Source organism: Raphanus sativus, chromosome 4 (genome assembly GCF_000801105.2).
Source record: "Raphanus sativus cultivar WK10039 chromosome 4, ASM80110v3, whole genome shotgun sequence".
Lineage (NCBI taxonomy): Eukaryota > Viridiplantae > Streptophyta > Magnoliopsida > Brassicales > Brassicaceae > Raphanus > Raphanus sativus.
The window spans coordinates 42538353-42562454 of record NC_079514.1 but is presented as its reverse complement, the minus strand read 5'-3'; the positions used below and the strand labels follow the sequence as shown (position 1 = coordinate 42562454).

General features: G+C 31.4%; 5 protein-coding genes and 1 long non-coding RNA gene across 10 annotated transcripts; 5 read left to right on the top strand and 1 right to left on the bottom strand.

The window, feature by feature from the left end:
- Positions 1–1118: 1118 nt before the first annotated feature.
- On the top strand, positions 1119–2840 carry LOC108853027 (uncharacterized). Its single transcript, XR_001949651.2, has 4 exons — positions 1119–1416; positions 1523–1614; positions 2185–2289; positions 2496–2840. It is a non-coding gene; the product is annotated as an uncharacterized LOC108853027 (long non-coding RNA).
- A 338-nt stretch (positions 2841–3178) lies between these two features.
- LOC108848983 (outer envelope pore protein 37, chloroplastic) lies at positions 3179–5220 on the top strand. Its single transcript, XM_018622462.2, has 6 exons — positions 3179–3737; positions 4010–4096; positions 4186–4371; positions 4463–4557; positions 4650–4770; positions 4948–5220. The coding sequence occupies exons 1-6, from the start codon at positions 3315–3317 to the stop codon at positions 5077–5079; spliced, it is 1044 nt and encodes a 347-aa protein (XP_018477964.1). The 5' UTR covers positions 3179–3314; the 3' UTR covers positions 5080–5220.
- A 543-nt stretch (positions 5221–5763) lies between these two features.
- LOC108851384 (uncharacterized) lies at positions 5764–7846 on the top strand. Of its 2 annotated transcripts, none has more exons than XM_018624805.2 (6): positions 5764–6002; positions 6675–6860; positions 6940–7056; positions 7127–7276; positions 7359–7417; positions 7514–7846. In XM_018624805.2, the coding sequence occupies exons 1-6, from the start codon at positions 5814–5816 to the stop codon at positions 7647–7649; spliced, it is 837 nt and encodes a 278-aa protein (XP_018480307.2). In that variant the 5' UTR covers positions 5764–5813; the 3' UTR covers positions 7650–7846. The 2 variants fall into 2 exon arrangements, with proteins under 2 accessions (XP_018480307.2, XP_018480308.2); XM_018624806.2 differs by having other exon boundaries at positions 7359–7435; positions 7514–7653.
- A 1794-nt stretch (positions 7847–9640) lies between these two features.
- Positions 9641–11119, top strand: LOC108852258 (probable thiol methyltransferase 2). 4 transcript variants are annotated; one of them, XR_008945490.1, is made up of 8 exons: positions 9641–9786; positions 9858–9988; positions 10077–10163; positions 10258–10358; positions 10424–10523; positions 10603–10657; positions 10756–10834; positions 10919–10955. XR_008945490.1 is itself a non-coding variant. In XM_018625763.2 (8 exons), exons 1-8 carry the CDS (start codon positions 9705–9707, stop codon positions 10976–10978), a joined length of 663 nt encoding a protein of 220 aa, XP_018481265.1. In that variant the 5' UTR covers positions 9641–9704; the 3' UTR covers positions 10979–11119. The 4 variants fall into 4 exon arrangements, 3 of the variants coding, with proteins under 3 accessions (XP_018481265.1, XP_018481263.1, XP_018481264.1); XM_018625763.2 differs by having other exon boundaries at positions 10448–10523; positions 10603–10649; positions 10919–11119; XM_018625761.2 differs by having other exon boundaries at positions 10603–10649; positions 10919–11119.
- Positions 11120–16097: 4978 nt separating this feature from the next.
- LOC108849046 (probable thiocyanate methyltransferase 2) lies at positions 16098–18413 on the top strand. Its single transcript, XM_057007521.1, has 8 exons — positions 16098–16261; positions 16520–16650; positions 16797–16883; positions 16961–17061; positions 17148–17247; positions 17330–17376; positions 17494–17572; positions 18244–18413. Exons 1-8 carry the CDS (start codon positions 16165–16167, stop codon positions 18280–18282), a joined length of 681 nt encoding a protein of 226 aa, XP_056863501.1. The 5' UTR covers positions 16098–16164; the 3' UTR covers positions 18283–18413.
- Positions 18414–18709: 296 nt separating this feature from the next.
- On the bottom strand, positions 18710–20617 carry LOC108849048 (polygalacturonase-like). The gene is made up of 4 exons (XM_018622547.2): positions 20034–20617; positions 19645–19934; positions 19200–19428; positions 18710–19115 (listed from the first exon to the last, which is right to left on the bottom strand). The coding sequence occupies exons 1-4, from the start codon at positions 20478–20480 to the stop codon at positions 18897–18899; spliced, it is 1185 nt and encodes a 394-aa protein (XP_018478049.2). The 5' UTR covers positions 20481–20617; the 3' UTR covers positions 18710–18896.
- Between the last annotated feature and the right edge of the window lie 3485 nt (positions 20618–24102).

Sequence of the window (24102 nt, the reverse complement as noted above, 5' to 3'; positions counted from 1 at the left end):
TGATAATTTAAAAATGTATATGCCGATCGATACCTATTATTTCGAATCACAACTAACAAAATATTTACTTAAATTCTACAATTTAACCTAACCTTTCAAACATATTTTTTTGTATTATTCAAGATTTTGTTCATAGAATTTGTGCTCGGCTTTTATCACTGAATGAGGTCTCATGTTTTCACAATTTTTCTTATTTGGGCCAACTATTTAGCAAATTAATTCCTCTTTTTAATGTATTACTATAGTATTAAATTCAAATTTATACAAACTACCTATTATTGTAACAAGTTAATACATATATCTAATATACAAACTACTAATATTGTTTTAAATCATATAAAATTCGTTTTAAATCATTTTATTTGCAAATATAATAGTAAAAAAATTATTGTAAAATGAGCAAACAATTTTATTTTAAAAATTCTAATTATAAAAAAAAACTTTGACATCATGTCTGTCGAAAAAAATATAATGAGCACGAAACACACATAGTTGAGTTGAAGAAGAAAACAATTTTATTTTAAAAAATAAGTAGCTAAACTGAACAAACAAATTTGAGTGCCTTCATAAATGTTAAAAAATAAAAATATAGCCATTGTAAAATTTTTAAAAATTGAAGATAGTACCCGCACGGGCGTGCGGGTCCAACACTAGTCTACAGTATTTTTGTTGCACCATGAAAGTAGTGTTTCAAATGTTTTACAGTGAATAAAGAACAATAAATTATCTTGATTCACTAAAAGCAAAATAAAAATATTTATCTTCTTACAACGTTAGTATTTTATTGGGTTGTGTGAGGCAACGGGTAGATTTTGCTTTCAATTTTTTTTACAGTGAATAAAAAAATAAATTATCTTGGTGCACTAAAAGCAAAATAAAAATATTTTATCTTTTTACAACGATTTTATTGGGTTGTGTGAGGTAACGGGTAGATTTTGCTTTCAATTTTTTTTTACAGTGAATAAAAAACAATAAATTATCTTGGTTCACTAAAAGCAAAATAAAAATATTTATCTTAACGGTTAGTATTTTGTTGGGTTGTGTGAGGCAACGGGTAGATTTTGCTATTCTCTTTCTATAAATAGTTTGGTGCATAGAAGGCAGTAGTCCAACAACAACACAACAACAACTAGAGAAAACGTTAGAGAGAGAACTAAAGAAACTACTTCTCTGAAATAGCCCCTCTCCTGTGTGAGTGAGAGATGTGTTAATAATGGCTTTTCCTTGACCTCGTTCTGTATGGGGATTTCATTCTCCTTCTACTTGGGTTCGTCGAGTCCGGTTTGCCTCTCGGTGGAGTTTCAGACCTTGCTTTGGTTCCGGTCTTGTTGTGTGACTGCTTTCTTCTAGATTCTTGGGGTTGGCTTCCTATGCGAACCAGGGGATTCCATTTTCAGGTCTTCTCTTTGCGATGAGGTGAGCCCGTCAATGTCTGATTCTTTTTTTTGAACTACTGTCTGATTCTTCCTATATATTTTTATTATTGTCAACAAAACATGAAAATTTCATGCCTTTGGTGTAGGTTGCCAATATTGGATTCTATCGAATTCGTTTCCCCAAGTCATCACTGTCAGGGTCGCCGTTTGTTTTCTCCATCCGAAACTGATTTGCACGGTATGATCTTCTTTACTACTCATAAACTGTCAAAAAAAAATTCACAACATTTTTTTTAGAAAAAAGAAAACTTTCAAAAATTTTATGTGGAAAATTCTGTAATACTTGATTGATAGTGAAAACTTAATGTATAATTTGTGAAAAATAAATTAAATGTTACATCGGTCATAATTGATGGTTAGAGATTGTATATATTTTTTTATTGTCTTTTTACATTTTTGACCATTTAGTTCTCCTAATCAAACTTGTAATAAAGTAATTTTCCACCTCTCATATTTTCAAATTTTATTTTTTGCTGGGTAAATATTACTCGATTGATATTGAAAAATTATGTGTAATTTGTGAAAGAAAATAAAACGTAGCATACAGTCTTTCGATTCTATATGTGCTATTTGGTTTACACTTATGATCACTTAATTTCATCAATCTCGTAATAAAACGTTTTCCCTCTCGTTTTTTCCCTAAATTCTTTTGTATTTAGCCTTTCTTAAAAAAAAAATATTTCCTTTGATTCTTTTGCTTGTTTTTAACTTTCTTCTTGTGTTCGTTTGCTTTGATGATCTATCTCAGAGCTTGACAGTCTGAACGAGGAATCCTACAAAGATACTATATTAATTATGCAACTCCTTAGGGACAATCTGACCTTGTGGACCTCTGACATTCCAGAAGAAGGAGGTGAGGATCACTATGGACTTTTAAATAATAAACTCTTTATTATCTTATGTTTTGATGTGTCTGTCTTACGATGGTCTTTTTGGTGTTCTCCCCCTTGTGTATCGATTCCTTGTAACTTATTTTGTGTGATGTTGTTTTGTTCCTCCTTTGGGGGTAAATTGATTTAAGTTTGATTCTGATAAAAAAGATCTTTCTTCTTGATGCAGTGAACTGATATTGTGTGCACCCGCTCTAGCTCTAGACAAACACAAACATGTTTCAAGAACTGAATGTACGGTGAATAAATAGCAAAATGCAGAGTTCCCCTGTTTTAGTGTCATTATTGTGGATGTTGTTGTATAATCTCTCTCTTTTGTTTGACCGTGTGAGTGTATTGCATCATCCTGATGCCCTGAGTTCACTACTGTTTTTTGCTTCACCCATTTCTCTTTACCATATTTGTCTTTGTGGATCCAATCTTGTATCCCTTCATTTATGCTTGTTTCTTCCATCTTGTGTCTCTGGTTAAATCAGCCACACAAAACAGCTCAATGCAGTTTCCTTCACAGCTCTTTCATCTGCAAGGGAGAATCTTAGCATGCAAAAAGCTGCGTATCTGTATGCTACAAGTCAAATTATAAGCTTGAATTCTTCTTGAACATTTTACTCATTTAGCAATGTAGCAGCCAAAGCAAGCAGATCCAAACTCCTAAAAAATAATTTATAAAAGAATGAAAAAGTTGTTGAGAGATAAAATAGAAGTGTTGAAGAATGCATTTTTGGAAGTAATGAGAATCGTTGGCCTAACCCAGTCGAATATCTCCTCAAGTCAATAGACTCACTTCAACATACAGTATATACAGTATCCTGTCCTGTAATGAAACGCCCAACTTCACTTCAGTTTAATTAAAAAAACAAATTACAAAACAAGAAAAACAAGAACCGTCTGTTTTCTCTCTCTCTCTCTCTCTCTCTCTCTCTCCAGTACTTGAATCTCTCGTGTTACGACTTTGCGATAGATTCTCCCAAAAGCCCCACAATTTCAAATGGCGGATCCATCATCATCTCCTCAAAGCCTCACCCTTTCCACTTCCCCACCTCCTCCTCCTCCACCTACCCTTCAATCAACAACCTCGGAACCACCGCCTCCTCCACCGACTCATCGCTCCTCCTCCCTCTTCCCCTTCCTCAACAAGCCTCTGAACCGACCGAAGCTCCGCGTGACCTCCGAATTCGACAGCGACAGTCTCCTCTTCCTGAACAAAGTGTCTTGCAAGCTTTTCGACAACCTCGCCAAGCTCAAGCTCTCGTTTCAGAACAACTCCCAGCGCGAGGTCACTCAGCCTCAGGTGTCTCTCACTTCCAAGTACCTCTCTGTTCTCTACGATGTCGAGGAGAAGAACACTTTCATCAAGAGCACCGTCGATGTCTCCCCTCGCCTTCAGCTCCGAGCTCTTCATAATGTCAATGTAATCAAAAGATTGAATCTTTCCTCTGTTTCTTTGCCTGTTATCATTGATTTTTGTCGAATTGAGAGCAGATAAGGAAGAAAAAACAATACTTTGAAACAGAACAGGCTCTGTCTCTGCTTGAGAATGTTTCAGTGAATTGTGTTGATAGGATTTGTACTGAGATCTGTTAGTATTACGCTTGTAGGCTTGTTATGTTCTGTTCTTGATTGTGTTGGCTGTTATGTCATTGGTGTTACAATTTTACTATTATATAAATTATGTTGTTGTAGGCACAACAAGGAGAGGTTGCTATGGAGGCAAACCTGGCTGAACCTGGTTACTCTCTTGAGCTTTCATCACCTGTTCCTATTGGCTACGTGAGTACTACCATCTCTTGCATTGTCTATTTGTTGTTGCCTTTAAAATCTTTTGTGTAATTCCTGGCGTTTTTTTTTTCTTCTTGCAGCCAAGAGCGACTCTTAAATTCCCACTAGGCGAAGTTTCGATACAAGAGAGAGAAGAGGGGGAGGAGGAAGAGGAGAAGTATAAGAGAATGTTATCCGTTAATGGGATCCTCAAACGTCAAGTTATGGATGGTGTTTGTTCTGCTCTATACACAGATGAAGAGTTGAGGCTGAGATATGCTTATAAGGTTTTGTACTTTTTTTTACAAAATTTTCTTCTCTGCTTTTTTTGTTTTGGATGTGACATCAAAGGCTTTACATGTTTTTTGTTTCATACAGGATGAAGCGTTGTCTTTCATCCCAACCATCTCCCTTCCTTCCAATGCTGCTTCCTTTGCATTCAAGCGCCGGTTTAGCCCTTCAGATAAGTTGAGGTTAGTGGCCTGGCCTCTCTGTTTCATCTGCTTCATTATTCAGTTTATGAAAGTATATAAGTATCATGATGATGACTTGCTATGCTATGCAGCTACTGGTACAAGTTTGATTCAAACATGTGGAGTGCTGTTTACAAACGCACGTATGGTAAAGACTACAAGTTCAAAGCTGGCTATGACTCTGAAGTACGCCTTGGCTGGGCTTCTCTCTGGGTAAAGCAACCAAACTTTAGTTTTCTTGTCTCTCTCAATTATCTGTATTATGATGTATATAGCATTCTAGCTAATAATGTAACATAGCACCTGAGGATGAGCTGTGTTACTACAATTGGGGTGATATTATAGCTGAGGACACTGTGCTAAGCCTTTGATTGTTGTGTTTGGCAACAGGTGGGGGATGAAGCTGGGAAAGTGAAAACGACGCCAATGAAGATGAAAGTGCAGTTCATGCTTCAAGTCCCACAAGATGACATCAAAACCTCAGTCTTGATGTTCCGAGTCAAGAAAAGATGGGACATTTGAATGAAACAAAACAAAAATCTATAATCACACAGTCTCATTTTACACTTTTGCATACTGTCTCTCTGTAATACTGTAGTAAAACCGCTGGAATAAAATATTAGTGTAAACCTTCTTTTGAAATTTGCAAATTGTCTTCCTTCACTATAAGTGTTCATTTCTTGGAACAGAGAAACATGTTTGACACGTGCGTTGACGTGTGAAATTATATTTAACTTTTTACTAGGGGTGTGTTAAAAACCAGATCGACAAAACCGATCCGAATCAAACCAAAATATCCATTTAGTTCAAAATATATGTCTCAGTCATTAATTAAAATTGTTTTACTAATGCAAATAGTTTGATTTTAACAATGGTTCAATATTTTATTAATCCAAATAATTCTGTTTGGTTTAGTTTTAAGTCGAACTGAACCAAAAAATCAAAGTGTTTTTTTAATTAGCTTAACTAAAGATACTGATAATAAAAAAAAAATACTGATAATATTAAGATTTAATATATCTAACCATTTAATTTAAACAATTATATATATAAAATTTTATACTTATTTTACCGGGTTAAGCTTGGAGATATATTTTATATGAATAATAACAGAGTAATTTTATTTTTAGCTATTTAATTAGTTATAATATGTTTGAAGGATATTAAATACAATTTCCCTTAAAAGTTTTGTCCTTTTGTTTTTTAAATTATTTGTGCTTTGCAAATCCAATCGAGAAGACGAAGTGTTGAAAGAGATGAGTTCGTCTACACCTCTTAGACTCCTCTCCCATACACCTTCATTGCTTTCTCCTTATCCTTCGCCACCATTCAAATCTCTAAACCCTAATTTCATTCGCCGCTCCTCCTCTTCTTCTACTACTATAACCACCTCGTGTTCTTCCCAGTGTCAGCGATTCAGATCCTACTCTCCGTCTATTCCCATGGTTAATCTCCTATTTTCCCGCTGTTTGCTTGCTTAATTCTTGGATCAGACATTGTTCTGATTAACTTTCCGACAGATTGATTAATGTTTTGTCTTCATCATGTTCGATATATACTTGAAAAGTGTTAGTCTTTTGATCAGTTTTGGAAAGTGGTCCGACAGGTTATGTTAGTGATTCATGTTTTGTCTTCATCATGAAAGTGTTAAGTGGAAGTGGACACCGACAGGTTCTGTTAGAATGAATCATGTTTTTGTCTTCATCCATATATATACCCGAAAAGTGTTGATCTTTTGATCAGTTTCGGAAAGTGGTAGCTTTCCGACAGGTTTTGTTAGACTGATTAAAGTCTTTTGCATTTATTATTCTCATCGCTTTCGTCTTCAATGTTAGTCGTTAGGTGTGTCAGCTTCTGTTTTAATTGCTTTTGCTGACTTTTTTTTTATTCATACATGTCGTTTCTATTAAAAAAATGTGTATCAATGATTGTATCTGAGTATCAATGAAGCCTTTAGTGTTATATCATAAGACTACATTCTATCTTACCATGTACGCATTCTCTTGGTCTTGGCCTTGAAAGCATGTTGCTCTGTTTCTTTGTGCTTTTGGACTACTGATTCATTACTCTTGAGGAACTCTGATTTTCTTTTTTAATTTGATGTGTACACTGTACAGTGCTTGCCTAAAGGCCAAGACAACTTAGATATTTGGAGAAATGAAGATGATCTTGTTACATGTGGGCTTGAATCCGATGAAGATTCCGGGCTTCGGATTCCAACTCAGGCTCAAGCTATCGTTGAAGGCTCTGGCTCAGTTGCTGTCTCAGAGCTTAAACCCGCCGTTGATGTAGATTACATACAAGTAAGACTACTACTTTCTCTAGATATTCACCGTGCATGTATTTGAGCTAAGATGTAACAGTGTATGTTCAAATCAACAGGAGCTATTGGCGATACAACAACAAGGGCCAAGATCAATTGGCTTCTTTGGTATAAGGAACATGGGTTTCATGCATCAGGAACTCATCGAGATACTTAGCTACGCCATGGTTATTACAGTAAGTCATCTTTTTATGTGTGGTTGGCTCCTAAAACATATCTCTGATTATATTCTGGTTCTTCTTGCAGAAAAACCATATATACACTTCAGGTGCATCTGGAACCAATGCGGCTGTTATCAGAGGTGCATTGCGAGCAGAGAGACCAGAGCTTCTTACAGTGATTTTACCTCAAAGTTTGAAAAAACAACCTCCTGAGAGCCAAGAACTCTTGTCTAAAGTAAGCATCTTGTTATAGATTCTTTGCATCTTCCAACATAACAAACTGAAAACTCTTCTTCGTTTGCAATGTCACTCAACAGGTACAAAACGTTGTAGAAAAGCCATATAATGATCATTTGCCATTACTAGAAGCCAGCAGGTTTGGTGACTGAAGATGGTTGGTTGGTTGGTTACTAACTTACTATACACATAATGAAACTGAGTGTTATTGGCGTTGTTTGTTGTTTTGGCGCAGGCTGTGTAATATGGACATCATATCACAAGTACAGCAAGTAATATGCTTTGCGTTTCATGACAGTAAGCTTCTCATGGAGACATGCCAAGAAGCTAAAAATCTCCGCAAGATTGTCACACTCTTCTACCTTGATTGATTCCACTATATCTTATTCAAGGAACAGACAAGTAGTTGTAAATTGTGAATCTCATCAAAAAAAAAACATAGGATTCATTCTTTTGTCTAAATTATGATTTTATAGGATTTTTATTTCTCAAGCTTTGTAACTTCACATGATAACATTGTTTCTATGCATTTCAAGTTATTTGAGCTTAATTAGATAATTGAAAACAATTAAGAAATGGTTGTTATACAAATCATCTATCAATGGACAAGCTCTTTAACAAAAAAAAAGGAATATTAACAAAATAATCCTAATTTATAAAAATAAATCAAAAAGATTTCCAACTCACAAACAAACCACTTTAATCATCAACTAATGACCCATTCATTATGGTCAAAGTTGTGGGGATTGTTCATACGCCACAATTCCGGCTGACATGTGGTAAGGATTAATTGGTGGGCCGAAAAAATCAGCATTCTGGAACAGCATAAGCCACTCGGCAATGGTTAGTGCACGCTCTGCGGAAGCTGCGACAATGTTGACCATGTGGGGAGGCAAGTTAATGGGAGGGACAAACTGGTATGCCATTTTCCTAAAGTAGAAAAACTTGCGCTGGAGCTGAGAGCAAGAGAAAAAGAAGAAGCGAGGCATAGTATATATAATTTTTATTTTTAAATTTAACTTGTTTCATTTCAATCGATTCATGATGCATTTGAATATAAGTTTTGTAAGTTGCAATAATGTATTTATAAATTAAACACAATATCATTTGATTTCTACACTAGAATTAAACTCAATAACAAGTGATCACCAAATCCATCTGTAATGTATTTGTATATATAGTATAATATAAACTTTTAGATTTTTGTTTCTTAAATCAAAGATTTGATCGACAAATTTTTCTTATTTTTAAATAGTACACAAATTGAGCATGTTGGAGTATGTTGGAATAGATATGTTTCTAAAAGTGATGCCATGATCATGAAGGTTAGTAACTAGTTAGGTTGTTAAAAACTAAAATAAACTGTTAAAGTTTGATCCTTCTGCATTCAAAGATTGGAAAAATGAAAAATTATTTGGTTAAGAAAACTCTCTAAAGGGTTACAATTTCTGTTAATACCACTTTAGAATTCAATCTTTTTATAATGACTTTTACATCAGATTATTCAAACATACTTCAGTTATTTATGTTGATATATGTTGAAATCAATCATATTCGGTTATTTACAATGATATATTATTTGATTGTTGATATTGTTATTAATAAAATGATTATAAAATCGTAGAATAAGATGTTTCATTTATGTTGATATATGTTGTTATTCAATCATGTTTTTAACAGATTTTAAAGTTAAACGCAATCAACTATCATTCAAATGATGAGTTTAAATTATATATTTGAAATACATATGAGACTAGATTGAAATCAATTCAAACAAATTTCAAGTCAAACAAATTGTAAAAATCTAGCAAACATGAAAGACACAAAATTTCAATTGTTATATTTAAATCTCTAACTGGCTAACAATGGATTTTAAATTTTTTTAGTGAAACGATTGGAAAGATAAAAACCAAAACACAAGATTTCAAAATCTTCTAATACAACTATTTTAAATATAATAATCGATAACAGTGGATTTTAATATAGATTTTATGATAAATCATTGAATAACAATAGATTATAAAACCTACAAAATGAATTTCAAACCCACTGTTGAATAATACCACCACCCAAGTCATTTTAAGTATACCATCTTAATCTCAAAATTTTAAACTGGAAAAATAATTCATATTTATATTGATCAAGTCATTTTGATAGTGATAAAAGTCAATTGTTAAATATAATTAACCAAAGTAAATGGTTGATTGATGGGATTGAAATAGCTTTGATCAATCAAAATGTGAGATTTGTTCTTGTTTGACTAGAAATTTAGAATTAAACAAACCCTCCAGCTGACGGAGAAGCTTCACTCTATAACCGTGACAGCAAACCCTCTAAATATACTAGAAGCTTCATTTCCGTATCCACGTCATTATCTTTAACTAGATTAACACGGCAGTTCCTTGGTCTTCGTGTCGTTAAACCTGATGGAAAGAAACTCCGGTAAAGCTCCGGCGGTGGAGTCGCCGAGTGATATCTTCCAACGGTTGGTGAGAGAGGATTCTTCTGGTAATGAATGAACCATAATTTTTTCTCTAAAATCTTTCTTTTTCTTCCCTGAAGCAATCTTGGTTCTGAAGGTGGTTGGGAGAAGACCTGGAAAGCAGGAGCAACCCCATGGGACTTAGGTAAACCAACTCCGATCGGTAAGCATCTGGCGGAGACTGGCTCATTGCCTAAAGGCAGAGCTCTGGTTCCTGGTTGTGGAACCGTATGTTCTTGAAACCAAACTTATGAATATCTTCCTGTTGTGAGCCTGCCTTATTGCAATGAAACATGTTTTTTCTTTTTTTTTGCAGGGTTATGATGTGGTGGCAATGGCATGTCCTGATCGTTATGTAATTGGATTGGATATATCTAAAACTGTGATTGAGCAATCATCAAAGGTGTGAACATTCTTTGTCTTTCCATCCCCTTATTAACACTTTTGTGTTGCATTTTACAGGGTCTTAACACATTTTGTTTTTATCTCAAATGTAGAGATTTGCCTCTCTGCCTAATGCACAGTACTTCTGTTTCTTGATTGAAGACTTCTTCAGTTGGGAGCCAGCTGAAAAGTTCGATCTCATTTTCGACTATACGTATGTGTTTATAATCTTAATCTCTGTTTTCGTATATCTGCATTATATGATGAGCATTCTTGCAGTTTCTTTTGTGCATTTGAAGCTAGCGTGAGACCACTATGGGCAGAGCGTATAGAAAAGCTTCTGAAACCAAGTGGAGAGCTAATAACATTGATGTTTCCTGTAAGCATCATAGTTTCTCTATTCTCTTATATATTTCTGATGAAACCTGAAAATAAACATTTTGATGTCTTTTTGGCAGTTAGATGAGCGTCCTGGAGGTCCTCCTTACAAAGTATCTGTATCTGAGTAATGATGTTGTTCTCTCTTTTACTAACAGCAGCAACATTACTTACACGGTGTAAGTTACACCTTGTGGCATAGTCTTTACTCTGTGATCTTTAAAATGTTGCAGTTACGAGAAGGTTCTGATTCCGTTGGGGTTTGAGGCTATCTCCATTGTGGATAACGAACTTGCTGTAAGACCACGCAAGGTAAAAATATTGACACTTAAAAAAACTTTTTAATAAGCCTTGAGATAATGAGATAATGTTAAACCTTTTGGAATCAATGTTCAGGGAGTAGAGAAGATTGGCAGATGGAAGAAGAGATCTCTAACTTTTCGCTCCACCTTGTGAAGTGTGATGTGATTTGTAACTTTAATTATAAGCTTCAGATCTGGATGGTTTGTGATTTTTTTCACTGGTAGACTAAACGTGTATTTGTACAGACAATATTTGAATAAAAATGTATGTATTATTCAAAACATTTTCCCCCTTCTTAGTTAGTAATAAGCATGAAAATTCAGTTTGCGCTGTGCTTGTCATATACATCCAGCAGGTTGAGTTTATCCATGCTTCATGGCTGCTTCGGTGCATTGGTTATAGAATACTTGGTTACCTGATGTTTTGTATAGATACGTTTTGATTACTTTGTTCATAGAAAGAACAACATATGCCACCTTATTTATCTATAATTTTGATGATTCTTGCAGCTTCTTCTGTGCCTTTGATGAACATTGATGTTTCATGCATCTCGCCGATAGAAAATATACAGATCATTGCGTTTCTAATGTGTTAATTTTATCGAATTATGTTATACAGTTAAATGATTGTGTTGATGGACCTCCTTGGCAAGTATAGTCTCAGTGTAATTAATCTAATTTTGATTAACCATAACTCTGAAATTCCCTATATGCCTCTCTTTGGTTAAAATATAATCAAACTTGTTTAAATGTTTCTATAGCTATTGGGGAGCTTGTTGTCCAAAAAAAGTCTATTGGGGAGCTTTTGATTCCCTTAGGATTTGAAGTAATCTCTATTCTTGGTAACGAACTTGCTTGCAGATATAACGCAAGGTAAAGAAACAATCCATCTTCATCACTTGATTAAATCCATTGTGAAACATATATTCATTGTGAAACAAGAAAGATTAAAAAAGGTTTAGCATTAGAAATTAACTTTCAGGGAACTAAAAAAGCTGGCAGATAGTGAGTGTCCCATGCATCATTTTTCACGTTGGTGAAATTTGGCACACCTACCAATGAGACGTGTAACACATTCACACCTCAATCTTTTTGTCTTTTGTGTTTAAACAAACGATGTCGTGTTCACTTCGACTAAGTGTGTGTACTAAAATGCTTGATAATTCACTGTCTTTAATTATCTTATTGCTCATATTGAATTGTGTGAGTCCGCTTATCTTTGTGACCTCGGAAAAAGTGTCCAGCGATGATTCTGGAGCCACGAATGTTCACTTCTGAACAATAGAGTGAAACTAGGGCCACTGGTTCCACTTGCTCACACTATGGATAAGAATGCGTTGTTGTTACCACAAGGTCTTTCGAAATTGATCATATAACGTTTTATGCATGATATAGATGAATGTGTATTTCATTACATATCTAGGATATTACAACTAAATAATTTGGTCTTTTTATGAAATTGATAACGAGATTTCTTAGGATATTTAGGCTGCAACTGGAATGTCATTTTGTGGAATGAATTTGTTTGGAATGCATCATTCCATGGAATTCCAGAAAATATCTACCAGTTACAATGAAAACTTTCCAAAGTCAATTCCATATATTCCATTTTTGGAATGGAACATAAAATTAAATCCTTTGTAAAATCTATCCCTTTTGTTCAGAACTAGAAACGTTCATGAATGTGTGGAATATGTGGAATGCAATATTCCATTCATAGATTCAGTTTTAATTCCATTTAACCCATCGTTCCATTTTTCTGTATTCCACAAATTATCATTCCTTCTATTCCTACTATTCTTTTTTGGAACAACCAGTTATACCCTTAGTCAAATCTTACAATCAAAAATGTATTTAAGTACATCAATTTCTCATCTTAAAAACTCGAGATATTTAGAAATGGTAATAATATCTTTTTCAATTTTCCTAATCGAAACACCAATCGTAACAATTCCACCAGTTTCACACCATATTTGAAATTGCTAATAATTTTTAAAACTTTGGAAGTAAAAGCTGGAAAACTTAAATATTTATGAACAGGATGTAAGTATAAAAATATAGAAACTAACATTTTTATAGTTATTAGCATTTTCTACATATCTCGAGTATTATACCAGATTTTTCTGCACACCATAAAATAATTAAGGGTTGAAGATTTTTAAATAAATTCTGCTAAAAAAAAATCTTCCAACCCTTAACTATCTTTTTCAATCCCAACTTATTCTTAGCAAACAACTCCAAACATCTATCTTACTTTAAGCTTTTGTTTGGTAATAAGAATATGAGTCTTTAAAAAAAATAAATTTTATTTGGTAACAAAGATAATAGAAAATTTTGTATTTTCCTTATTTAAATGATAGATTTAAGTATTTAATGTCTTTTCCTAATTTAAATAATAGATTTCTTATAATGAATCTTAACCAAAATAAATTTCCTTATATATTTTTTGTTAACATTTAATATTTTTCAATATTTATTAACAAATATAATAAAATAAAAATCACACATCAAAATCAATTTATATATCATATAAATAAAATATAAAATATTTTTTTTACAAATTGTTAGTATAACACTTTTATAATATAAGTCCAATTAATTATAAATATTAGATTTTTATATGATACACAGTGATATAATAGACGATTAAAATCACATAATATAATTATTTAAAGTAATAAATAAGAAAATTGTTTTAAAATGTTATACTAACAATTATGTAATACATATTAATTTACACAGATATATATATAGACATCTCTATAATATTATTTGAGAAGTCAGTTTCCTATGTGTCACGCTCACATTAACTCTCGCGATGGTTGATTACGATCACACCCTTAATAAATTAAAAATATTATATATAATTATTATATTAAAATCGATTTTCCTTTTTTCAAATAATTTCTGTTAATTAGAAATTTCCTTTATAGTGAACATATATAGTTAAAAACATCTTAAAATTAAAAAAAAACGAATTTAAATTAAGAGAATATATTTATATATAATGTGCTTTCATAAAAAAAGGAAAGTTAACAAAATAATTTTGATATTTAGAAAAATAGATATTTCCTTTAAAACATAACCTTAACCAATATAAAAATATTTCCAAAGTAATAAAAATATTTTCCTTATGTCTTTATATTTTCTCAAATAGTTACACAAAAAAATTGATTAGATAAACCAATATACCTATAGTTAAATAATAGTATTTTTAATTAGTATTATTGAAATGGTTTATTCATTATTATAAAATTTATTGAATATTAATATTTTATAATTAACAAAAATGTCTATAAATTTTTTTTACTTATATAAAATAATTTCTGAAGAAAAAATTAAAAGAACTGATATTTATTTTTAAACGTTAATTGATATTTTTATGACAACTAATTTTATCACAAGCATATTTTGAACAAGAAATTACAAAAAATATTTTTAAATAATATAATCCTAAAATTTTTAATAAACTAAAATATTATATTTTGCCACAATTAAAAATTTATGTTTTACTTAATATATAGTTTGCTTTTTTCCTTTTCCCCTTATATTTGTACAATCCAATATACCTATAATAAAAGTACATAAGAAAATCTGAATTATTATATTCAAGAATATATTTAAGATTATTTAAAATAACTTTCAGTTTACTTTTATAAATCTAAGTTATAATATTACTTAGAACTTAGAAAATATTTTAATTAATATAAATACCAATATGCGTTTATGAGATTAAAAATTTTATCCGTTATTTTCTTTTATGCAACTTTCTACTGATTATTTCTTTATTTTTTAAATATTTTAAGAAAAAAAAATAACAAATTGTTATAAATATTACAAAAAATATATTTATACATTTAAGATGAAAAACTGAATTGATGCGATAAACAATCTAATTGGATTATTAAAAATAAAAATAATTATACTTTAATATAAAAGAATATATGTCACCCTATCCACAAAATGAGTAATTAGACTATTCAATTTTATTATATATAAAATCAAAAGTAAAATAAAGAACATATTATTTTATAGTAATGTGTATTTATTTTATACATATAAATTAAAGGATGCTTCAAACCGTACCAATATTTATTTATTTTGTAAAAAATATATTTATGAGATTTCAAAAAATTATTGTTATATTTATTTACGTATTATGAATAGACCAACACTTAAGTTTTTTATTTGATTTTCAAAAATATATATAATATTATTACTAAATATATATATATACATATCTAAGGGAAAATCAATCCAAATTAAAATCACAAATTATTCATAATTTTAATATATTTAGAACAAAAATACCATGGTTGAATTTGAAGAATTTGATGATATCTAATACACTAAAGTGATAATCAAACTAATCATATATTACATATCCAAAATCACACATCTAAGTAAAACAATATGATATGATTTAAATAAATTATAGAATAATCAGAATTAAAACTAAACTACTAATAAATTATTACAAATATTTACTTTATAAATATTTATACCCGTGCATGAGCACGGGAAAATCACATAGTTATCATTAGAACAAAGAAAAAAATTGAAGTGAAAGCAAATATTTATACGGCCACGGGTCAAACTATAGAAATAAACAACAATGGTGTAAGATTTTTTTTTTAACAAATTTATTTTAATTTCAAATATGTTTATATATTTTTTGTATTTATAAATTATTTTCTTTGTTATTAAGAATGCTAAGATTTTGGAATTAGAAAAAATTATGACTCATCTCTATATTATTTTAATTAGAAATTTAAAATTTATATCAAAATATTTCTTAAAACTTTTAATTTTTATTATAACTACAAATGTTAATTTTCAATCTAAATTTATGTTTAAATATTACAAATATATCATTTATAAATAAAAACTAAAAACATAAAATAAATATCCGCCTGATTGGGCGGGTCAACATCTAGTAAGTATTATTACATAAACCATAGATCGTATCATCGTATTGTAATTAGTCCATAGTTTAATGTATTCCTATTTGTTTCTTGTTTCTTCAATGTTAGGTCAGCGAAGATGATGAGTTTTGGCCGAGGAAAAATCTAACATATATGGTTACAAAAATATCTAAAATATCTACGTGTTCCATTGAGAACACACATAAAATGGGCAAAAGCATTGAGGGTGAAAGGATAATAATGAATGGCTATATACAAAATTAAGTTTTCAATTATTGGTTTCTTCTTTTTACATTTATTAAAATAATTTCCTGGCCACTGTAGGGTATATAAATTACATCGCATCTGCTTGAAGCTCCACACCTTAATATCCACAAAATAAAAAATAATTACTAGAGCTTGAGAAAAACCTTAAATGGCTGAGGGACAACAAAACTCAGGTAACAGCAATGGTGAAAACATCATCCCTCCCGAAGATGTTGCTAAGTTCCTGCCCAAAACTGTTGAAGAAGGTGACTCATTCCTCCCTCAATATCACATTATTACTTATACAATTATAACAGAGCTATAGGTCTTTGTTCTCTAGTAATATGAGAAAAGTCATTGAGGATTTGTGACAAATGAGTCACACTGATCATCATATGCTTTTTGATTGGATCTATATGGTTTCCTTATTCATAGCCACAAAATGGATGGAACTATTCTGGATTTCGTTAGGTAGAGAAAAACAAATAGTATTAATAATGTGAATAATCTTGAAAAATAAAAAGGTGGATGGGAAAAATGTTGGGAAGACGGGGTAACACCATGGGACCAAGGAAGAGCCACACCCCTCGTTGTCCATCTTGTTGAATCTTCTTCTCTTCCTCTTGGTCGTGCTCTTGTCCCCGGCTGTGGCGGAGTTAGTCTTCTTCTTACTCTTCATATCTTTTTTTCCGGATCTGTTTAGAGAACAAATATACTGACCAAGCTAAGATCAAAGCTAGTTTGAATTGTGCACAAGGTAATTATTTATTATTTTTGTAAAAAAATCATGAACGTGAGCAGGGTCACGATGTGGTTGCGATGGCAAGTCCCGAACGTTACGTTGTTGGTTTGGATATTTCTGAAAGTGCCCTCGAGAAAGCTGCTGAGGTTAATTATTTTCCACTATGTTATGTTCGTCTTCAGTTATTGAGAAAATTTAGTAAATGCCTCTGGATTACATATAGACTTACGCCTCCTCACCGAAGGCCAAGTACTTTACGTTCGTGAAGGAAGACTTCTTCACATGGCGTCCTAGTGAATTATTCGACCTCATCTTCGATTATGTGTGAGTTAGTTAACTATTTTAACAGAATCTTAGAAAAAGGTAGCTAATGTATGATGTTGAAAAGAAACTAATATTTTAATTAACAGGGTCTTCTGTGCCATTGAGCCGGAGATGAGAGCTGCATGGGCCAAAGCCATGTATGAACTCTTAAAACCCGACGGCGAACTCATTACTCTCATGTATCCGGTAATTATTTTAATTTCTTGTGTAATTCTTCCAGTTTTTAATTAATGATATAATATGTTCTTTTCCACTTTTTGTTTATTAGATTACTGATCATGATGGTGGACCTCCTTACAAAGTAGCTGTCTCTACGTACGTAATTAGCCTCTTAATTTTCGTTATGTACATAGTTATTCCAATATTTATGACATGGAATTCTGTAGTTACAATACTGACCTGTTAATTGTGCTTGTGTTTCTTGTGGTTTAGCTACGAAGATGTTTTGGTTCCGGTAGGATTCAAGGCAGTGTCCATTGAGGAGAATCCATACTCCATTGCCACTCGTAAGGTATATACACTGACCACATTTTGCGGTACATATAGTTTAGGCTCGCATTAGTTAAGCCGAATGGAATGGAACAGATAGAACTGATCAAAACCGCATCACATTTTGCACTAATCATTCTTGGTATGCTTCATGCGCCTCGTTCATACACATAAATGTATATATTTATATATTAGAGTCTAAGTTGGAAATATATTACTTTGTGTAAATACATATCCCAATACCATTATATATACATTGAACAGCACAATGCTCTTTTGAATAACTTTTATTTTTTTGAAACAGCTCTTTTGAATAACTTAGGCGTTACAATTGTAAGATTTAATATAGATGTACCTTTTAACAACATGCTATAACCAAATTTAATAATTTGTTAACATTATATTTTCTTAAACTTTTGTAACCAAATTAACATAATTAATACTCTTTGTATTAAATTAGAAATGATGTTCTCAAGAAATAAAAACGTGTAATTTATCTAATTTTAAAATACAAAACTAGTTAGATTTTACTATTTATAGTTGTAAAATCATTTTCATATTTTTAAAAATTATCGATAAATTGTTCGATTATCTATGTTAATTACATAATTCAACATTTAGTTGCAATTTAAACACGGGTGACTGATTGTTCACTGGATTGGTATGATGTACTTTTTAAAAAAAAATGAGCAGGGTAAAGAGAAGCTTGGTAGGTGGAAGAAGATCAACTGATCCAAGAAAGATCTCTCTTACTCTTTACTAAGAGTCTTATATGCATATTCTACCCATGTATTAAGAATAAAATGAATATTCTACAAATTTGCTGATTATTAATAATAAACGTAATGTTTCTGATAATATAATTCAGTTAAGAAAAAAATATATATGTATATATAATTCAGTAAAGAGAGACTAATTATAGTTGATTAAAAAAAATCAAATTTTGACAAACGAGTAGAGAAAATGGCGCGTATTACAGAGAAATCTCCGATTACTTGCCGAACACTCCGCTCCATCTCTACTCCTCTTACATTTTCTTGATATCCTTCTCTCCTTCCTCTCTTTTCTCAATCTTTCCTCCATGGAAGCCAACACCAACCACGATGAGGAACAGAGCTCCGACCATGCTCATGTGGGTTCAAATACCAATTTTGATTTGTAATCTATAATTTCATTCATTTTTATCATTTCATATTAATACTTTTTACAGAAAAGAGTACAAATTAAACTTCCACAATATACATACATACATACTTAGACGCAAAACAGAACAACTCGATCGCGGACGCAACATAATACTCTTGCGCCTATGATGGTTGTTGTTGTGGCCCTTTGAATTCATGAAATCAAAGACAACCTTGTGGCATTACCACACCAGCCTTAACTCCCTTAATATTCTTACACGTAGAGGTAGCCGACCGTCCGTTGAACGTTAGCTTAATGTCGTGCAATTTAATTGCTTGGCATGGATTACTACGACTGCAATCAAACGTTAAAGCTTGTTGTGTTCGAGACGTCCCTTGAATGTTTCTATAAACAACCTGGCTAATCTTCACACCAGAGCCCTAAAAATGTATAAATCAAACAAAACAAATCAGATAAATTTGATATAATTATTTCATTGTATCCTTAGTGGTTAATGGCTTTACCTGTTTAGGACAACCTTGATGAGTGGGACAATAATTCTGATCAACAATGATTGGATTCTGAACGTTTTTCATGACCAGATTCTGAAACAAAACGTTTCTCACAAAACCTGTGCTTTGTCTAGCCCATGTCTTGATCCGAACACCATTATCCGAACCCGAAAAAACAGAGTTTATCAACGTTATGTTCTGTACTCCAGCTTCATTAGCATCTCTCCCTAGACTCCCAATACTGCCACAAAGTATTATTATTAAAAAAATTCAGTACTTATCTTAGAAATATTTGAATCTTGGTCTCCAAGTTATCATAATTGTTATTGTAGATTAGGGAATTGGATAATTCTATTAGAGTAAGAGAGATTACAATATATAGATTACACATGAGACTAGGTATTAATAATTTACTAATCTACCCTCTTATATATATACATATACTCTACAGTTATACCTGATCCCATGCCCTGGACCGCAATTGAGTTTAGACATGTAGAGGTTACGAGTTCCTGGACCAATAGAGATGCAGTCGTCTCCTGTTTGAAACGTGCTATCGGTTACGGTCACACCAGTAGATGCTTGGACATGGAGGCCATCTGTGTTGGGACTTTGGTCTGGAGCCACTAGCTTTACTTTCCGAACAATTACATTGTTGCAGCTGTTTATAACTAAATGTGTTACTTGGCTGTTTATTGAGGTTAGGCCGCTTACTACGACGTCGTTTGCCCAGTTAAACGTCATCGACTGCAACAACATCATCACCACCATATTTTATAATTTTTCATAGAGAAAAAAAAACATTTAAATTTTTTTTTTTAGAGTTAGTTAAATCAGTTATCTCACTCTGGCTCCAGCAGGACAACTCTTTCCTGCTTTTCGACAAGCCCAAAAAGAAGCACCTCTAGCATCTAATTTTCCTCCATTGATCGAGATCCGGTTTACTTTCACAAACAAGATCCAATAACCGGAATTACCCAAACCACGGTAATCAGAAGGAGCTACAAGCGTTCCAGAGATCTGAAACGTGATTCTACCGCGGCACGGACCACGAAACTCCACCGGTTTTAACAAGAAGCTCCCTCTTGGGACCGTTATTGTGACACTTGCAGCTGAACGGCAAGCCGCTTGCCACGCGCTGAGGAAGGCTTTTGTGGAATCGGTACGACCGTCCGGTTTAGCACCGAAGTTAACGACATTATAGTTGTTAGCAGCCATTGATGTCCTCATCAGCAAGAAGCTTGACAAGAACATCAGCAAAGCAGCTACAAGCTTATTACCATTATGATCCATTGTATTGTCTCTTACAAAGAGAAAGAGTTATGAATCTTTGTAGATATTTGGATTACAAAGTATATATGTTTTTTGTTTTAAGTGTAAGGATGAAGGGAAATGATACGGCTATGAAGGTTATTTATATGTAATTGTATGTACAGACGTATGGTTAAATATTTGTATTTGAATACGTTGACTTTATTTTAATCATATAATGCTAATGATTGTTTGATCATATGCTTGGTTAAATTCAAATGAATGAAATGTACGGTTCTCACAATCGCATGTTATGATAAGCAGTTGTGAGTTCCTTAAGCAAGTAACGTTGATCTATAAACGAGAAAGCATGTGATCCATGTTCACTTGTATACTTTATAAATTAATTTAAGGAGAATGTGATGTAGTGTTAAGTCATTGGTCATTGCAAAAGAAACATACAAATTATGCAAGTGTCCGTAGACTTTTCTATTGTTCTTCGGCTAAATTATATTAAATATAGTATTTCTCTATTTTTTTTAAAAAAAAAAAAAGACGAATACGAGAACCAGTGGATCAGGTTTCATGTATAGCATAAGTTATGGCATGTGACATGTGGACTGTGGAGATGTTATATTCCATCGTAGCCGTAGAAAGAAAAGCCTTTCGTATCCTACGGCCATGACTCGCCGCATTAGTCAAGAAAAAGAAGGGTTACTAAAAGTCAAGCAATGTTAACTTATCACGTCAGAAGAAACAGGTAACATGGGATATGTAATGTAATAATATGATCATTTGGGAAATAAACATATAACTAGAATAATTATCACATGGGGTTACGTGAAGGATGAATGGATGGTGGACCGTACCGTTATCAGTAACGGTTGTAGTCTCAAGTCTTTGAAAGGCTTTCTTCTGCAACTGACCTTATAATATACGAACACGTTGGCTTGAGACGGAAGGTACGTATCCGTAATGTCAAAAAGCTTTACGGAAAACAAGGGGTCGGATTCATATAGATATGTGAAGTAGAAGTTTCGATATTGGACAACCAAACTGATTGCTTTACTTATATATCCATTCACACCAAATAATTCGTCACATCAAGTTTGGATGAATCTGAAAGTTATAAAACATTAAACAAAACCAAGCAAAAAGCACCTTATAACTCGTAGAAACCCATTGTATTTCTGATGTCACATAAAATTCATTGGAACTAATATCAAGAGTGTTCTTGCAGTAATAAGTTGTTGATCTTTCATTTAAGTGAGTTAAATTTCTTTTAACTTTAATTAATGAAGAGTTGGTCTAGTGATCAAAATTCTTAGTTTACCTATTAAAAATCTAATTGGTCATGAGTTCAAATCTCGTTGGAAGATCTATTCACCTGAAAGAATTAGTAATTTAAAATGGTTTAGATTTAATATGGTATGTATAGATTTTCGGACTACTTTTTAGACTTTTTTTTTATAAATACAACATTTTAGACTTAAAAAGTCTTTTAACTTACTAATCCATGTGTAGTGATGGCTTCCATTACAATCCATTTCCATTGGATTATGAATATGTCAAAATGTCGCAATAACTACGATAACATCATATTACATGCATATGTTAAAATTGAGTATTTGAGTTTAAAGTGAATGAAAGATGATAGTTTAAAGTGAACTAGATTTTGACCCGCCCTTAAAAGGGCGGGTATATGTTTTGTTTTATATTTTTTTGAAATTTAATTTTTATATTTGTAGTTTTTAGTTATTTTTGTACTTTTTATTGTATAATATTTTTAATATAATTAATAAAAAATTAATCTATTCTATTAATTTAGCATCATGATTCATGACCAATTGATAAAAAGTTATATCCAACTACTTTTTATTTATATTACCTACTTAAAAAATAAATCATATTATAACCATAACCACTTTTATTAATCAAATACGTATCTCATATCAAGAATTCTCGGACCCATTTTTTAAAAAAGTTAATTGGCTGAATACCCTAAAACAATGCAGATACCATAAAGGGGGGTGGAGGGGGAGAATGGTAGTGATGGGGGAAGAAAATTATGGGGATTTAGTGTATGGAATGCAAATAGGGTGGGTTTGGTGTGTAGGGAATGCAATTATTCTTCTTTTTAATACAACCGGATTGCGTTTCTTAATTGATGAATATAACACATTACTTTATGTAATAAATTTATACAGTTACATTATTGACATAGTATAATGATGTTTTGAGTACTCTTTATAGTATCGGATAATATGTATAAAATGTTATTATTATATTATAACCGTTTTATATTTGTTAATAACTAAAAATAAAACATTTATTGTAGTTTCACTATCTGTCATTTTAAGGACGGATCATAATCTAGTAATTATATTAAAATAGTTGCATCACACATATATTAATAGATCATGTTCCTGTTCTAATAGTATATATTTAAATAATTATTAGTTTTAATATTATTTTATTTTTATTATATATCGTAACTCTAAATTGTTATAGAAAATGTTTAAATTATATTTTATTTTACAAATAAAATATAAATAATTTAAATTTTAAAAGTTTACTAAACTTTTAAACATTACTTTTTAATATTGATATATTTTAATCTATTATATTAAATTAGAAAAATGACCTATTGATATAGGTTTATTCCACCTATTTTAATAAAGTTAAAACCTTTTACTAATCATTTAAGAATTTCTTTTTACACAAATATGATTACAAAAAAACACAAAGATGAATAAAAAGATACAAATATAAAAATTAAATTTCTAAAAAAAAACAAAAGGCGGATATTTTTTGTTTTATTTTTTTAGAAACTTAATCATATTTGTGTTTTTCTTTGTAGTCATATCTGTGTATACTATTTTTTTAAAAAAAAAATATTAGTAAAAGGGTTTGATACGTGTATATTGTGGTGTTTCATAACTATAAACTTGTACCTAGTGTTTTGAACCCCAATCCGAACCCGCGGTTGAAACGGTAAATCCGGTGATCTAATATGTAATTCGGTTTGGATTTTAGAAAAAAAAATCATTAATTAATCATCCGGTAAAACTTACGAAAACCCGCTAAAACCCAGAACTCGTGCATCAGTTGAATCACTGGTTGAACCAATGCGTAACTTTTTAGTTATTAACTTTTTGATTTTTAGTTATATTATTAGAAGTTGTTTGCATTCTAATTACGAAGTTAGATTCTCACTCGCTATTTCTAAGGCGGATATATTTTTTGTTTTATATTTTTTTTAGAAATTCAATTGTCGTATTTTTGTTTTTCTTTTTAATCATATTTATGTTTTTATTTGTACTCATATTTGTGTAAAATATTTTTATTTAAATTATTAGTAAAAAGTTTTGATAATTGCATTTAATCTGTGATGTTACATAATTATACACTTGTGTCATAGTCATTTGACTCATTTCACACATTAATTTTGTACTTTACCTCAAAACAATTTTTTTTTTCAAATAACAAAGTATAGTTACAATTTTGTTTAGTAATCATTTACCTAATTTGCAAATATGAGTTTCTAAAATAATTCATCAGTTTAGAGTTAGTTAGACTCTCAAATAGTAGTTGGTAACTGCTTTCAAATTAGTTATCCTATATTCCAAAAAAAATCTGGAAACTCAAAAACATTAGTATTTAA

Excerpts from the sequence above, each read along its gene's own strand:
- LOC108848983 (XM_018622462.2), top strand. The coding sequence starts at position 3,315 with ATGGCGGATCCATCATCATCTCCTCAAAGCCTCACCCTTTCCACTTCC. Across the intron at positions 4,372-4,462 it reads GGCTGAGATATGCTTATAAG|GATGAAGCGTTGTCTTTCAT; the intron begins GTTTTGTACTTT and ends TGTTTCATACAG. Across the intron at positions 4,558-4,649 it reads AGCCCTTCAGATAAGTTGAG|CTACTGGTACAAGTTTGATT; the intron begins GTTAGTGGCCTG and ends TATGCTATGCAG.
- LOC108851384 (XM_018624805.2), top strand. The coding sequence starts at position 5,814 with ATGAGTTCGTCTACACCTCTTAGACTCCTCTCCCATACACCTTCATTG. Across the intron at positions 6,003-6,674 it reads ACTCTCCGTCTATTCCCATG|TGCTTGCCTAAAGGCCAAGA; the intron begins GTTAATCTCCTA and ends TACACTGTACAG. Across the intron at positions 6,861-6,939 it reads TTGATGTAGATTACATACAA|GAGCTATTGGCGATACAACA; the intron begins GTAAGACTACTA and ends TCAAATCAACAG.
- LOC108852258 (XM_018625761.2), top strand. The coding sequence starts at position 9,705 with ATGGAAAGAAACTCCGGTAAAGCTCCGGCGGTGGAGTCGCCGAGTGAT. Across the intron at positions 10,164-10,257 it reads TGATTGAGCAATCATCAAAG|AGATTTGCCTCTCTGCCTAA; the intron begins GTGTGAACATTC and ends TCTCAAATGTAG. Across the intron at positions 10,835-10,918 it reads TTGCTGTAAGACCACGCAAG|GGAGTAGAGAAGATTGGCAG; the intron begins GTAAAAATATTG and ends ATCAATGTTCAG.
- LOC108849046 (XM_057007521.1), top strand. The coding sequence starts at position 16,165 with ATGGCTGAGGGACAACAAAACTCAGGTAACAGCAATGGTGAAAACATC. Across the intron at positions 16,262-16,519 it reads GCCCAAAACTGTTGAAGAAG|GTGGATGGGAAAAATGTTGG; the intron begins GTGACTCATTCC and ends AAAAATAAAAAG. Across the intron at positions 16,884-16,960 it reads CCCTCGAGAAAGCTGCTGAG|ACTTACGCCTCCTCACCGAA; the intron begins GTTAATTATTTT and ends GATTACATATAG.
- LOC108849048 (XM_018622547.2), bottom strand. The coding sequence starts at position 20,480 with ATGGATCATAATGGTAATAAGCTTGTAGCTGCTTTGCTGATGTTCTTG. Across the intron at positions 19,935-20,033 it reads GTTGTCCTGCTGGAGCCAGA|TCGATGACGTTTAACTGGGC; the intron begins GTGAGATAACTG and ends ATGTTGTTGCAG. Across the intron at positions 19,116-19,199 it reads ATCAAGGTTGTCCTAAACAG|GGCTCTGGTGTGAAGATTAG; the intron begins GTAAAGCCATTA and ends ATACATTTTTAG.